Here is a 16,378-nt window from a genome sequence, read left to right as displayed (position 1 = left end):
GTATCCGGCCTGATACAACCACAGACACCTCTTCTCTGGCCTTCTAGTAGGTGTCTTAAGAGTCTGACCTCTGCTTCCCAGTTTTCAGTGTGCTCAAAAGTCTATTCCAAGATACTCAAGTATTCAACCATAGCCCCTACTACATTGTTCCCAGTGGGAAAATAAAAACCTCTGGAGGCATAGTTGTAAAGACAGTCCATTGGTTATTGATTTGATACTGATCCTGTGATCACTGTGAAATCTGTGTGGTCTGTCATGCTCAAGATTCACATGCTTTATCCTCAGAAAGCATCTTCTGTTTCTGTTGACTCATTGTTTCCACCACAGGCAGAAATGCCTTTCCCACCACCTAGACCAAACATGCTAATAAGCCATGTCTCAGATGATGTGTCCACACTCGGCCAATAGCTTAGGGTTAGGACTCCAATGACACTGGCCACTAAGAGCCTTTCTCTCTCCACGATGAGGACAATATTTTTTTCAGATTCTAGAATCCAGTTTCAATCTCTTTCTTTCTCAGAGTATAGATATACTAATATGTGCACATGCACACACACATATAGTTACATACACAGATGCACATATGAATATCATACAGATGCACATACAATACATATGGGGCAGTGACAAAGGTACATAGACGTGAGTCTGTCTCACCACTTACCAGTTGTGTGCCCATTGATAAATGACATCACTCAGCACAGTTTTTTCATCTTTAAAATGGGATAATAATACAATGAGGTTACACATACATTTGACATACTCGAATTCGGTTACATAAGCTTCGTGTAATATCGTTTAGATGCTTTTTGTTCAAAATAGAATCCCAAATACAAACCATCTAACTGGTTAATTTAGTGCTCACTCAAAAGTAACAGAGGAAAAACTGGTTGTGTTGGGTTTATTGAGAGATGGAATCCTTATATGAATACTCTAAGCAGTTTAATGGCTTTTTAAGGTTCTTTTTAAATATATGAGATCATCATATATATAACATTAGGCTCTAATGTTACACTGTGATTGCCTTGTAACGTTTTGTTGGAAGAATTACGTCAGATAATCTACATAAAGCATTTAATTCAATGCTTCACATATGGTAAACCCTTAGTAAATGTTATCGAGTATTATGATTTTCAGTATACCTTTTATGATAGAAATAAGTACAGGTTTTAGAGTCAGAGAAGACCTGGTTTTCAGTTCATTTTATGTCACTTTGTGGTTATGTAACCTTTGAAAAATGACTTATAATCTCCAGCTCTAAAATAGACTACTACTGACGTTAAAGGATTGTATTAAATGAGATACCTAAACATAAAGTACCCAGCCTAAAGCATGGGTGTTCATTCAGTGTTAGTTCCTTCCCCTTCTAGTTGGCATGTGTGTATGTATATGTGTGAGGGCAGGGGGCGGGGGGCATTACACACGCCTGTATATTTACATATCTACATATCTATATACACATTACTAGTAACAAACTGGATTATCTGCTTACACAGGCCAGAAGGAGATCGCGGTGGAGAAAAAGCACAACTGGAATGCACCATTTTTAAATTCTCAGATCAATGTGGCTGCCCAGAGACGAGATGCCATAACTCACCGCATACTCTCAGCAAGGCTTCACAAAATTAAAGAACTGAAAAATGAATTAGCCGATCTACACCGCAAGCTGGAGGCCACCGTCGCAGAAAACCAATTTCTGAAACAACTCCAGCTTAAGCACTTGAAAGCTATAGGAAAATATGAGAATTCACAAAATAATCTACCTCAAATTGTGGTTAAACATCAGAACGAAGTAAAAACTTTAAGGCAGCTACTCAGGAAATCCCAGGGAAAGGAAAGAGCCGTGTCTGGGAAACTTAGAGAAACAGACAGCGAGCTGTTGAAGACTAAAGATGCCTTGCAGGCACTGCAGAAACTTTCTGAAGACAAACATCTTGCAGAGAGGGATGAGCTTACTCAAAGATTGTCTGTTCTTACAACAAAAATGGAGGGGAATGACAGACAAATACAGGTCTGTATTTCAGAGGTCTAGAAACGTTAAGTTTCCAAAGTTAATAGAGAGAGGGTGCACATTCATCATATATGCCTGTGGGATGAAGCACTACCAGCTGCTGTGCTGAGCAAGAGCACACGGATGGTGGTGTCTGATGAGGGGGGGGGGAAGGGGAAGGGGAAGGGGAGGGGCACAGGAGAGAGAGAAACAGCTCCTTCTGTTGTGCACTGAGCGAGAGGTCCTGTGGCTATGTTACCCAACCTAACTCGGGTCCGCTCGCCCGTGCACAGTAAAGCCAATCTACTGACACTGGGCTGCAGTGAAGGAAGGTGTTTACTGCAGAGCACCAAGCAAGGAGTCCAGGCAGCTAGTGCTCAAAAGGCCCAAACTCCCTGATGGCTTTCAGGGAAAGGTTTTTAAAGACAGGGTGAGGGAGGGGGGATGTGGGCTGTGTGATCACCTTGTGGACATTCTTCTGATTGGTTGGTGGTGAGGTAATCGGGAGTCAGTATCATCAGCCTTCTGGTTCCAACCCGACTGCAGTCTCCATGCTGGTGGGCAGCATGCAGTTAACTTCTTCTACCTGATAGGGTTTCAGTATCTACAGAACAGCTCACAGGACATGGCTCAGAATATTAACTGTAGGCCCTGAGGAGGGACTAAAGTTCCTTTACTTTGTTTAATGGCTAAACTGTTATTACTTTGTCTTTCTTGACTATTTTCCTTTCTTTCTTCATTTTCTCATTTCTCTGATTAAATTTACTCTTTGGAACTCAGGAAAGGCCTAAGAGGATAAAGCTTTTCTACAGACCAGAGGCAGGTGGAGGACACTGCAGGGGGTGGGGTGAGGGGTTCTGTCCTGGGAAGGCCCTGTGCGGTTCTGCTTAGCTATGGCTGGGCTCATTTATCTGGAAATGACCATTCTCTCAGGCAGTCCAGCTGCTGAGGTCAAGGGAGTTTGTTCACATGCTGAAGGGGGTTGTGCTGTGCTGTGTTGTGGGAAACCTCTCCTAGAAAGCAAGCCTCTACTCCAAACTGCCTTCTTAAAAGGCTACTTCCCTAAACCCTGAGTGCATCTCCTCGCCAGCCCCCTCCTTGTTCTGTCCCTCATCAGTCTGTCGAGACATTTCTAATGTCCTAGAAATAGAAAATTTCCCCAGGTAATATTCCTGGGGACAGATAGGGAAAGGGAATTTAAATAATTTTAGAAATGAATAGATAGATAATCCTCAAGGGTACATGGTGGTCAAAAGCCTGGGGATTACATTACAAGGGATGATTTGGGAGAACACTCTGATCATATTGAGAATTCTGCTATTTTACATTAGGTAGTTTTGGTCTCTATGGACATAAACACAAATGGAAGTGATTTACTGTTTAATTCCCTAAAGGTGAGACACAAGTATTTTCAATGATCTTGAAATAATAATAAGATATCAAGTTCATTTCAGCCACTGTTTTTTCTGTTATTTCTTTTTTGGTGAAACCCTCCTCTATTTTCAAAGAGAATTTTTTCACATAAAATGGATATGGAAGCTACAGGAAATAATGAGCCACCTCATTTTTCATTCATGTAAATAGTGTACCAAACTTCTAAAGTTTGGCCTTTCGGGTAGGATTGGATCCATCTTAGCATCTGTCTGTCATGTAAAAGTAAATGTATTTGTATCTCATCTACATATTTTTTACACAAACATGTTCAAGTAGCTCATGTTTTTAAACTACAACCAAAACCAAAAAGAATTTGAGAACTAATTAGCTATTTTCTTATCGGAGGCACTTGGTTGTATGAGAAATTTCATTTGGTTGTAGGGCATTTGGTGGGAGAAAAAGTTTGTGGGCCAAAACATGTCGGTATTTTTTTTAATGTTAATATGTTAGGAAATGGGATTTTTAGCGATTATTTCGCCCTATTAGCTTACCATATTTTCCACTTTAATGAGAAAGTATTAATGTTGTAACGAGGGAAACCACACTTTATGGAAAAGAAGGAAAGAAAAGGCCTTTTGGCCAAGTTCCTGTCAAAGACCCGCTCAAACAGTTCTCCAGTAAAACAGTTCTCATTCCACAGAGAAGGCAAATATGCAACAGTGAGTCCTTCGTATTTATAGATGGTTACTGTGCTAAGTCAGTCGTTTCATTGGCTTATAATTCATCCACGTGGTGTGGCTCTGTGAGACCCCATCGTAACTTCCCGTCTCAGTTATCTGAGAATCACAGTCCGAGCGTGATGGTCTGCACTGACGCTGGTCAACCCTTTGGCAAGAGAGATTTGAAAGGTTTTCACGGAGTGCACCATGCTAAGTTAGTGGTATACTTCATTTCAACAGAACTGCTTAGGTTTAGTTGTAAAGTATAACGTTGATTTTACTTATTGATTTTTCAGGATCTGTTCCAAAAATTTTTTTTACCAAATTCCAGAGTGTAAAAAAACATTAGGCTGGAAACATGATATTTATTCCCTAGAGTTGGGATCTGGAATTTTTTGGCTTTTTGTGTGTGTGGTAATATTTAGTTCTAATATGTGTCCTCTAGACAAGCCATCCACTAAAACTGTATTAAAATTTTGCACTTTTCATAAATGTAATTAGTTCCATTAGAGTCGAATTATTTTATAATACTACACTGGTTCCAGAGAGTTGAAATATATACTATTTTCAGAGCTTGGAGAAACAACTGAGGCTGAACAATAAAGCCTTTACTCGGCAGTTGGCCTTTGAGAACCAGAAGACCTTAGCAGCTCAAGCAGCTACAAAGACTCTGCAAATGGAAATAAAACACCTTCAACAAAAACTTAAGGTACTTCTTTTAAAGCAAAATGTAACAAAATTTGTGAAATGCTGCTTCCCAAACTATCAGAGCTATTTATGCCTAATATATCTTTGAATTACTTAACTTCAAGTATAGCTTTCTCAAATTAACTTTTTTCCCTACAACCATATGAACAGAGGATCTGAAATTATGAGAATCAGTTAACAGCCTGGTGAATATGTAATTAGAAAAATTAAAACTCTTGTCTATTCATTCACAAGACTTATTATCATTTTTATCTCATCACATGAAGTAATATTGTACTTTGTTAACATTTTAGTGGAACCCAAAATAAGTTTTTCTATTTAAAAAATTCACTTATAACATTAAAATATTTAGAGTAATTTTTGTAGCCCATAAATTCATTTTTCCATTTTTTTTATTGAAGTATAGTTGATTTATAATATTGTGTCAGTTTCGGGTGTACAGCAAAGTGATGCAGTTATATTTTTTTCAGGTTATTTTCTGTTATCGTTTATTACAAGATATTGAATATTGTTCTCTGTGTTGTACAATAAATCCTTGTTGCTTATCTACTTTATATATACATAAATCATTTTAAGGCCTCACTTGCAAATATGCTTACAAAACTGTCTTTTAAAATGTGCCCTCACTTGGAGAGTATTATGCTAAGTGAAAAGTCAGACAGAGAAAGACAAATACTCTATGACATCACTTATTTGTGGAATCTAAAAAATACAACAAACTAGTGAATATAACAAAAAAGAAGCAGACTCACAGATAGAACAAACTAGTGGTTACCAGGGGGGAGAGGGAAGGGGGAGGGGCAATATAGGGGTAGAGGAGTAAGAGGTTCAAATTATTAGGTATAAAATAAGCTACAAGGATGTATTGTACAACACAGGGAATATAGCCAATATTTTATAATAACTATAAATGGAGTTTAACCCTTAAAAATTGTGAATCACTATACCGTACACCTGTAACATATAATATTGTACAGCAACTATACTTCAATTTTTTAAAAATCTGCCCTAAAAGTGAGAATTAAAAATATTTTCTTTGGGGAGTTCCCTGGCGGTCCAGTGGTTAAGACTCAGTACTTTCACTGCCGGGGCCCAGGTTCCATCCCTGGTTGGGGAACTAAGATGCCACAAGCTGTGCAGTGCAGCCAAAAGAAAAAAAAAAAAAATTAAAAAAATTTACTTTTCAGACTTTTGTTCTTTCTGCCTTCAAGATTTCTAAAATGTGCAACAAGTTGGAAAAGCTAGATAAAATACTTAAGAAATATAGGTCGTTCAAGCCTCAGTTAGTAAATCTTAAGCATGATTCTTTAAGACAAGAATCTTTAGCTTTTATGTCAAATAGGAAATACAGGTTTCCCAGGAGCCTTGAGAGCACTCAGAGACAGGGAAGAAAGTTGGATGTAAACTCTCCCTTTGTAAAGCAGGGGAAAGAGTTCTGTTTCATTCTTCTCTGGAGCCTCAGGAAACTTCAGAGAGAAGAATATGCCAGAAAATGGGCGTGGCTACAGGAACTACCTTAGAATCTAACAGAAGAGGCTTCAAGATCCACTGGTCAAAGCAAACACACACACATATGGAGACACAATCAGGGAATTTTAAAATAAAGTTTGTGCTTTCATATGCAGCCATGTGCACATATATACTATACAGTCATTAAAAAACAATTTTGACAGGAGAAAAGCTTAATAATTAATGAAATGCTTAATGAAAAGAAAGATACAAAATTCTATTTTCAGTAACATCCAAATTTATTTTAAAAAGAAAAGTAAATATACGCAATGGATTTCTGTGCATCTGTAAAATGGCATGAGGGTTCTTTATGTTGTAATATGGAGTAATCGCCAGGATATATTGATAAGTGAAAAAAGGAAGGCAGAGGGAAGTGTGTAGTATGCCATCATGTAAGGAAAGGAGACAATACAAATATATCTACAAAGTTGCTTCTATTTTGAAAAAAGCATAGTAGGATAATAGTGGAAATGGGGAAAAAATAGAGTAGAAGGGACAGCTATAGAACCTAGATTTCCTTGAATATCTTTTTGGTAGATTTGACTTTGGAAATATGTAAATATTTTGTGTAATTATGAAGCAGAATGAAATGTAAAAAAAAAAATCAAAAAACGTTCCCTAAAAATCCAGAGTAAAATGAAAAAAAAAAAGAGCCCACTGTGTATTCCAGTGTAGGCATAATGTCACAGAGAGACACCATTCCAAGAGACTTAAAACACGTCAATTTCACTGCATATGCCTAGTGAAATACACTCTTGATGACAGAGTTGGTACGGTTATTTTGAGACTGTTGTATGTATCTTATGGGATAAAGCACATAATGAACTATGTTGGTGTCACTGAGAACTGGGATTTGGGAGATGGAAGAAAGAAAATACAGAAGTAGGATAAGGTCAAATAAAAATCCTGTAGTCCTGATTGTGAACTGAAGTGAAGGTATGATTTTATGATACATTTTTATCTTTAAAAATAAATACATATTTCCTAATGTGACCCACTCACTAACAATGAATACCCCTAATGACATACTATCATCTTCAAAATCCATAACCCACTAAAAAGAACTAAGGCACCTTAAAAAAATTCTAGGTCTGGAGCATGAACTATACTACGTGAGCCTGGGACATATAGAGAAGCAAGGAAACTACAAAGAACCATTAGGGTAATGTCAAAGAGATTCAGGAGCCAAAGATGGTTCTTACTGGCCAAAGATGGGGCAATTTAGGATCAGTAAAGATAACTGTGTGGATTGAAACTTAGCAAATATACAGAAAGTTCATAAGGATATTTACAAAACAAAACACCTCAGTGATTACTCAGTCACCTTTAGGGGATGCTAGGGAACCAGCACACTGTTTCAAAAACTGGTAAATAAAGGAAAAGAAACAATTACTTTTACCTTTCCTATACTCAGAGTAACCAAATAACTTGTGAGAAGGGAAGACCTTCCTTGTAAAGGCATTTCCATCAATAATGAAGGAATGAAAGGATGAGAATATCACTATTTTGGAACTTCTAATGAAATAGTGGATCTGAGCAATGATCGCCACAAAGGGAAACCATCCGATGCTATGCACTTCCTGACAGACGTACACACCTCCACCTAAGGAGTACTATTGCCAGAAAAAACATACCTAGATATGATTAAATATTTAGCTCTAACAACCAATTTAAGAGAAATATGGTAGCAGGGGAACATGATAAGCAATGCCTCAGGGATGCGATCAGCAACATCAGACTGTGGCAAACTCTACAGCACAAACTACCCTGTTTCCACAACAAATAAATATCAATGTGAAACAAATAAAAGAGATGAGGGTGGGAACTTATAGAATAAAAGAGACTGTGAGGAAAAACTCAACAACCAAAAAACAAATAACCCAATTCAAAAATGGGGCTTCCCTGGTGGCTCAGTGGTTAAGAATTCACCTGCCAATGCAGGGGACATGGGTTCGAGCCCTGGTTCGGGAAGATCCCACATGCCGCAGAGCAGCTAAGCCCATGTGCCACAACTACTGAGCCTGCGCTCTAGAGCCCGCGAGCCACAACTACTGAAGCCCACGTGCCTAGAGCCCGCACTCCGCAACAAGAGAAGCCACCGCGGTGAGAAGCCCGCGCACCACAACAAAGAGTAGCCTCCGCTTGCTGCAACTAGAGAAAGCCCGTGCGCAGCAACGAAGACCCAATGCAGCCAAAAATTAATTAATTAATTAATTTAAAAAATATATATTGTCCACTCACAATGGTTTGTTACTCTGTTAAAAAGCTAGTGTTTTTGTTTTTTTTTTTAAAGCTAGTGCTTTTTGATGTCGGGAATGATATATAATGATATGGCCCATTTCTGTTTCTGCTGGAACCTATAGATTTTATCCAAAGAACACTGAGCTCACTTTAAATTGTTTTTTTACAAGAAATCAAGGTTGATAAAAGCAAACAATTATAGAAATATTGGTATTGTGGTTCTCTTTAGGAGAAGGGTCGAGAGCTGGAAATTAGAAACATCTATACTAACCAGATACTTAGAAATTTACGTGACAAAGAAGATTATCCAAAAGGTAAAGTATGTTTTAATTATTTTTGCTCGAAATCTATTTTGAAGTATCTAGTCAGATTTTCTAACTTATATCACCAAGATAACAGACATTTTAAAAACTCGTTTTTGTTAAGCATTGAGACACATTTTGTGATTCTAGAATAACAAAACTGTGACACGGTTGAAACAGCTAGAAGAGAATAGAGAGGCTTTCCCGTGTTCCCATCCTCCACTCAGTCTTTTATGTCCCTACTCGGGTGAATGAGACGGTAACTTTCAACGTGATGCAAAACGTCTGCCAAATACTGGACTTTCTAGGTAGATCTGTTAGCCACTGTGTGGATTCTTAAGGTTAACTTTATTTAGGTACAGTTTACCCCAATACGATGCACCCGTTTTAAGCGTGCAATTCCATGGGTTTTGACAAGTGCTTATACCCATGCAACCACCACCTCCCTCAAGATTTAGAACACCCACCCATCTCCTCAGGAGGTGCCCCCTCATGCCCCTGGCAGTCAGGGGTCCCCCAGCCCCAGCCCAAGACAACCTCGGATTTCCTCGGTCACAATAGCTCAGTTTGCCTGTTGTAGAATTTCATGAGTGGGATTGTACAGCAGGTCCTCTTTGCTGTCTGGCTTCTCTTGGCCAGCATGTTTTTGAGACGCATCTGTGCTGTGCTACTATCACTAGTTTGTACCTTTTTATTGCTGAGTAGTATCTTTTCCTTCAAGACAAGATGTACTTATTCCCTCCCCCTCAAGATCTCCCAGCGTAAGATTCTGCTCAGAAGAGGCACAGTAGGAACACTTGCCTCTCATTTTGCTACAAGTAACTATGTGTTTACTTTTCAAGGCAACAACCTCAGATTTCCTTGCCTGCCTTTGTTTGCTTTTGGTTTATAATCCAGAACAACAGCCAGCAGAGAAGATGATAAAATCAAACGTGGGGTCATTTAAATGGGATAACACTTCAAGGAAAGTGACTACTAGGTTTAGCGTTCGTGCACTTTAGCGTGGGCAATCCAACCATCGACAACCAAGAGCTCTGACACAGGAGACACGATGGCGCACACTCTCTGCACAGCTACGGTTCTGAATCCCTTCTGCCAGCAGGGACAGCCGTGTCCTCCAATGGCAATGCCGACCCATCCTAACGCCTGCTTCTTTGGTACTTTACCACTGTGATCGCCATAACCTCTGGGGCCCAAAATAAGACAAAACAGGCGAGATGCTAGGGCAAAAAGTGAAACTGGCAAATGTTATACATTTACTGAAAATCTTTAGAAAACATCTACTATACTTTGTTTTATAATTACATTACAAACTTCAGTTGTTATTTTACATTTAAAGTCAGTATTGCTTCCAAATGTAAAATATGTTTCTTACATATAATACACCTGTTCTGTAGTTTCTTCAACCAAGTCAGTACAAGCAGAAAGGAAAAGTGTTTCACTTACAAGTATGCGACACCAGGAAACCCAAATATCGGAAGATGTTCCATCTTTGACAACTAAGGTACAGCAAATTTGAATTCTTGCAGTGTCTAATTAAACATATCTTTACAAAAATAAGCTTTACTCACTTGTTCTATACAAAAAGTATTTGTATTCATTAAATAAAACACAATTTAAAATTACCTCTACTGCCAAAAATATGTTTTTGCCACTTTTCTAAATTATAGGGTAAAAAGACAAGAGGAAACATTGGTCATAAAGAAAAATCGATTGAAATAATCCATGCAAGTTCTCACTGTATCAGTAAACTACCAAACCAAGAGGATTCCAAGAGAAAATATGAAGGTAATTTTAACAACTTTCAAAAGTCTCCTTTACTTTTTTTTTTGGCTGTGTTGGGTCTTCATTGCTGCATGCGGGCTTTTCTCTAGCTGCGGCAAGCGGGTTACTCTTCGTTGCAGTGCGCTGTCTTCTCATAGCAGTGGCGTCTCTTGTTGCGGAGCACGGGGTCTAGGCGCAGGGGCTTCAGTAGTTGTGGCTTGTGGGCTTAGTTGCTCCACGGCATGTGGGATCTTCCTGGACCAGGGCTCGAACCCGTGTCCCCTGCGTTGGCAGGCAGATTCCTAACCACTGCGCCACCAGGGAAGCCCCTCTCCTTTACTCTTACTTTATTTTTTTTAACTTGTGAATTACTCAGTGTGTGTATAAAAGTATATATAAAACATATATATTCAATTTAAAGAACTGTTATAAAACGAACTCCACTACCTGCTTAAGACGTGGAACATTACTGTCCCTTGGGACACCCTGTGGGCCCTTCATAACCATAACCCTCCCGCCGCCCACCACAAACAACCACGATCTTCCATTTTATGCCAGCTTTTCCGCACAACTCCCGATCCCATGTGTATTCTTAGACAACATGTTCAGTTTTAAAAAACTGAGTCTCAATCTCAAACCCAGCTGAGTAAAGGGCAGCACTGCCCCTAAAGAAGATTCCACAGCAGGCAGGCTGGCCGCAGCTTCCCTGAAGGCACCGGGGCCCAGCCAGGGCCAACGTCATGCCGGGTCCTGGGAGCTGGGGACCCATCGGAGACAGGCAGCGGCAGGGCTGCTCTGCACATGGGGTGTGGGGAGAGGCCCCGTGTGCTGGACCCCCGAGAGAGAGCAGAGGGCTCTGTGTGGTGAAATGAGGGTCCTCAGCCCACCCAGGCTGCAGGCACCATAGTGAGGGCGACAGCTTGGCCAGGCCCCGCGTGGTCAGGTCAGACCAAGGACACTGGAGGCTGGGGGGTTAGCGGGGCAGGGGCTTGGTGGTGCAAGCCCTTAATGCTTAAGCCCTTGCCTTGGTGCCCTCTGCGGTCCTGGGGCCTCCCTTCACCCTTCCTGCTGGTTCCTGTCACCCCTTCGCCACCAGATCTCTTTCCTACCCTGTGTCCTTCCCTTTCCTGGTAAACGCCATCATGTCCTACGAGTACAACCTCTACTGGCTTCTTGAGAACACTTGCGTGGAAGGCAAATCTGTGTGCATTTCCTCTGGAGATGTCATGTTTCTACTTAGACTTGATTAATAATTGACTGGAAAGAAAATTCTAGGCTGGAGATCATCTTCCCTCAGAACGTTGATGACACTGCCCCATTGTTTCCATGTTAAGTTATTGCTAAAGGGACATCTGGGCGACACCCCACCGGGCTGGGCAAGCACAACCTCCCTGGAAAGAGCAGCCGCGGGAACAGCCCCCGAGGGGCCCAGGGCCGTGCCGGGAGGGGCCACCTTTTAGCAGTGAGGCCAGACTGGCTTTAGAACGAGGTTTAAATAACACCGAGGGTGGGCAGAACCCCTGGAAAGCCACTGGCTCCCATGCGGTTCCTTCTGTGGTCACTGGTCAGTTTACATTTTCCACCTATTTTTTAGTCCATTTTCGTAATTTTTTTTTAAATAAACTTATTTATTTTTGGCTGCATTGGGTCTTCATTGCTGCACGCGGGCTTTCTCTAGTTGCGGCGGGTGGGGGCTACTCATTGTTGTGGTGCGCGGGCTTCTCATTGCCGTGGCAGAGCACCGGCTCTCGGTGCACCGGCTTCAGTAGTTGTGGCTCATGGGCTCTAGGTGCGCGGGCTCAGTAGTTGTGGCGCACGGGCTTAGTTGCTCCGCGGCATGTGGGATCTTCCCGGACCAGGGCTCGAACCCGTGTCCCCTGCATTGGCAGGTGGATTCTTAACCACTGCGCCACCAGGGAAGCCCCATTTTGGTAATTCTTACTGTCCTAGAAAGTTTCCTCATTCACTTGACAAATATTTTCTGCGCATATGCTGTGTCAGGCACTGCTCCGGGCCCTGGGGACAAGATGCCCCGCCCTCGGAGCCTGTGCCCTTGGAGAAGACCTGTGGGGCTGCGAGAGGGCGGTGGGTGCTGGAAAGAAGGTCCCCACCGAGAAGGGGACAGGGAAGGGGCTGAGGGTGAGCTGACGGCAGCTCAGGAGACTAGAAGGAAGTGATCCACGTGGAACCCCGAGAAGAGATGGTCCCACGGACGCTGGGCCCAGAGGAGGGGTCGCACAGGGGGCGAGGAAGTAGGAGGTGGTGTGTCGGAGGGGGCGGTGGGCAGGGCGCTTCGGCCACGATGAGGACCGTGGAGCCGGGAAGGAGCTGGTGCGGAGGAGGCACCAGACCCGCTACTGGGCGGCAGCGGGGAGGCCAGGCGGGGCTGGGGAGATCGTGGAAAATAAGTACTTTCCCCCATGTTCTCAAATGTTAACATTCTCATCAGGTATCATAGGGCATAATATTAACAGCTATTTAGAGTTAATTGTACGTTTGACTGGCTTCCAGGCTCAGCATTAATTCTTTTTTTTTAAATCTACTTTTTTTTAACTTTTTATTTTATATTGGAGTACACCATTCTTGAAACATACTTCTTTCTCCTGCTAGTATTATTTTCATTCTCCTAGAGTATAAGTGAATAATTTTATTCCAGAATGTAGTCACATGAGGAAATGTTCCAACTCTTTGCACACCCGATATTGTCCCCATCCTCCCTCACAAACGATGGCCTCACTGAGCGGTTCGCCGTTAGCGATGCTGTTTGCTCAGAACCCGCGAGGGTCTGGTCCTCTGAGGAGGGGAGAGCTGCACACAGGGCTTCCTCGGTGCCTGGGGAAGGATCTGCAGAGGAAGGGACATCTTTCCATACAACAGTATTCTGCGATCATCTCCTCCTGGCAGTGCATGCTCACCTCCTCATTCAGTAACTCATTTTCCACAATCCCACGCGCTCTAATTCTTTTAACCAGGAATCCTTGAACAGATGTTCAGGATGTTTCACTCTTACTAAACCAGGCTACAGGACTTCCCTGGTGGTGCAGTGGTTAAGAATCTGCCTGCCAATGCGGGGGACACGGGTTTGAGCCCTGGTCCAGGAAGATCCCACATGCTGTGGAGCAACTAAGCCGGTGTGCCACCACTACTGAGCCTGCGCTCTAGAGCCTGCGAGCCACAACTACTGAGCCTGTGTGCTGCAACTACTGAAGCCCGCATGCCTAGAACCCATGCTCCACAACAAGAAAAGCCACCGCAGTGAGAAGCCCGCGCACCCCAACAAAGAGTAGCCCACGCTCGCCACAACTAGAGAAAGCCCATGCGCAGCAACAAAGACCCAATGCAGTCAAAAATTAAATAAATAAATTTATTGGGGGAAAAAAAAACACAAACAGGCTGCAGTGAACATCCTTAGACGCATCTTTGTGTATCTTTGTAGGGTTTGGTTCTACGAGTGAAGTTGTTGGGTCTAAGAGCATGTTCCCTTAAAGTTTTGATAGATACTACCAACCTGCCATCCAAACTGCACACCAGCTTACAAAGCCACCAATGGGGAACCAAAGTTCCAATGTCCCCATATTCTGGCCAACTCTGGAAATTATCTGCCAATTGGATGAGTAAAAAATATTCTCTTGTTTTAACGGGCACTACTTCTAGCTGGTGGTGTTGAACACCTATTAATAACATATTGGCAAAGTTTATGAATATCATTTTCTTTCGGTTTCATAATTCTCATTTATCTGGTATGTTCTAGGAAAGTATAACATTTCAAGCTTGTTAATACCACCTTTCCCTGTATTTGCTTTCCTTTTTGTCATTGTAACGTGCTTGTCAGTAGGTGTAAATAACTGTGTTCAACATGCCATCTTGAAATAGAAATCCATTCATTTTAAACGTCAGTAAATTAACTATTTTTCTACTACAGATTTATCAAAGGAAGAGGAACATATAGAAGAAGCACAGCCATCTCTAGAGAATATTGGACAACAGAGAGAGAGAACAGAAGATCAAGAAAAGAAAACCACTTTAGTAAAAGAAGAACAGGAACTACCACCAGAAAGAATTCAAGTAATCCATCCCGAAGGGGAAAGTGGTCAGGAAGACGATACAGTAAATGAAAAGTCTAAAAGAAGTCCAGAAATAAGTGAAATGGGTGAAATCCCAGATAAAAATCCTGCTCCAAATATCAAAATACCCTTCAGACAAAGAAAGCATTATTCATTCACAGAAGTGATCGAAAACTTGCATCATGGGCTTCCTGCCTCCAGCGGGCTGGCCAATGCAGGCAGCACGAGGTGCACTCATAGCACAGGCAAGCACCACAGCCACAGGGGAGAAGTGAGGCTGGAGCACCCTACTGTCACCTATGAACCCTCTTTTGGTACATCTTCCAGAACAAAAGCAAATGACACAGCTTTCAGAGAGAAGAAAAGCAGTCTAATGGAAGAACTCTTTGGATCAGGCTGTGTCTTAAAACAGAACCAAACAAGCACTGCTGTCATGAAGGGGCCTGAGGAGACTTTGCAGAGTAAGAAGATGCACCACCTACCCGCTAGTCAGGCCTCTGCCAGCAATGCTTTCGGAGACTCTAAAGTAACTGTGGTAAGTTCTATTAAGTCATCTTCACCTACAGAAGGAAAGAGAAAAATAATTATTTAAATATATTCCAATATCCTAATCCACTCTGGTTTGATATTCTGGTCTTATGTGCCTTTAATCTCGTAGTTTTAATATGTGTGTGTGTGTGTGTGTGTGTGTGTGTGTGTGTGTGTGTGTGTGTTTTCAGTACTTAAATTGACTTTGAATAATTAAGGCTTTGTTTTATTGCTAATCTAATTTTTAGAAGTTCATTGTATATTAGCCAATGACAACAAACACAAAATTACATCTTTTTTCTTCTACAACTGACACATGTCCATTATCTTTTGGAAGACTGATTTACTACATGGCTTCAATATACTATGGGATTCCATAGCTAGTTAAGTGTAAGGTAGTCAACCTAAGACATACACATGTCACGCATGTAAGAACCTTATCAGGAATCAAATTACATTGTAGCTTAAAAACACGGAAGCAGCTCTGAAAGGAAACAATATAAGAAGCCTCTATTTAAAAAAAAAAAAAAAAGCACAGCAATTACCAAACTTGGTTTTATGAAAATTACTTTTGAGCATTCTCTTATTCAGCTAAACTGGGCATCTAATATCCTGCCCTTGTGGGTGACACTTTCCTCATATACACCCAAGATTCAGTATTTTTTATCTGTTGCATACCCTGTACCCTAACCCTTTTTCTGTTAATCTTGCTCTTTAAAAAGAGCACATTGGTATAATCAGGGTCCATGCAAGTTAGCTGCTCAGTCCTAATGAATATATTCATTATACTTAGATTATTTTATATTAGGACTATACAAAGGAGGCTGTACTCCCAATGTTAATCAATTAACTTACTTTCATTTATTTATAAGGGCAACCTATTTGCAATGTAGACCATACTATTTCCAAACATGTTTATGGGTTGGTGTGTAATACTGGCAATGAAAAAAATTAATCAATAGTTGATCTAAGAAAGAAATGGAAAATTTTATTCAAGCCAACCTAAGGATTATAACCTGGCAGTCCTTCAGGAAGTTCTGAGAACTGTTCCACCCGTTAGAAGTCAAAGTGCGGTTATATAAGTTTTTGAGGCAGAGGGCTATATATCAAGTGATGTATTATTGACAGTTTACACAACCCAGATCTACAGTATGAAGCGAGTAGTGTGCATCATCATGA

At 41.3% G+C, this 16,378-nt stretch overlaps 1 protein-coding gene across 1 annotated transcript in view; it reads left to right on the top strand.

The window, feature by feature from the left end:
• Positions 1-15,786, top strand: part of LCA5L (lebercilin LCA5 like) — a 40,389-nt gene extending 24,603 nt beyond the window's left edge. The window contains exons 4-9 of the mRNA XM_067739511.1: positions 1,497-2,011; positions 4,655-4,792; positions 8,771-8,855; positions 10,241-10,347; positions 10,514-10,631; positions 14,530-15,786. Coding sequence (XP_067595612.1) covers positions 1,497-2,011; positions 4,655-4,792; positions 8,771-8,855; positions 10,241-10,347; positions 10,514-10,631; positions 14,530-15,263 — 1,697 coding nt within the window. The 3' untranslated portion in view covers positions 15,264-15,786. The remainder of the gene's footprint in view (positions 1-1,496; positions 2,012-4,654; positions 4,793-8,770; positions 8,856-10,240; positions 10,348-10,513; positions 10,632-14,529) is intronic.
• Positions 15,787-16,378: the final 592 nt, after the last annotated feature.

This window comes from Pseudorca crassidens, chromosome 5, assembly GCF_039906515.1.
Source record: "Pseudorca crassidens isolate mPseCra1 chromosome 5, mPseCra1.hap1, whole genome shotgun sequence".
Taxonomy (NCBI): domain Eukaryota; kingdom Metazoa; phylum Chordata; class Mammalia; order Artiodactyla; family Delphinidae; genus Pseudorca; species Pseudorca crassidens.
The sequence above is the reverse complement of the archived record's forward strand: the minus strand, read 5'-3'. Positions and strand labels throughout refer to the sequence as shown.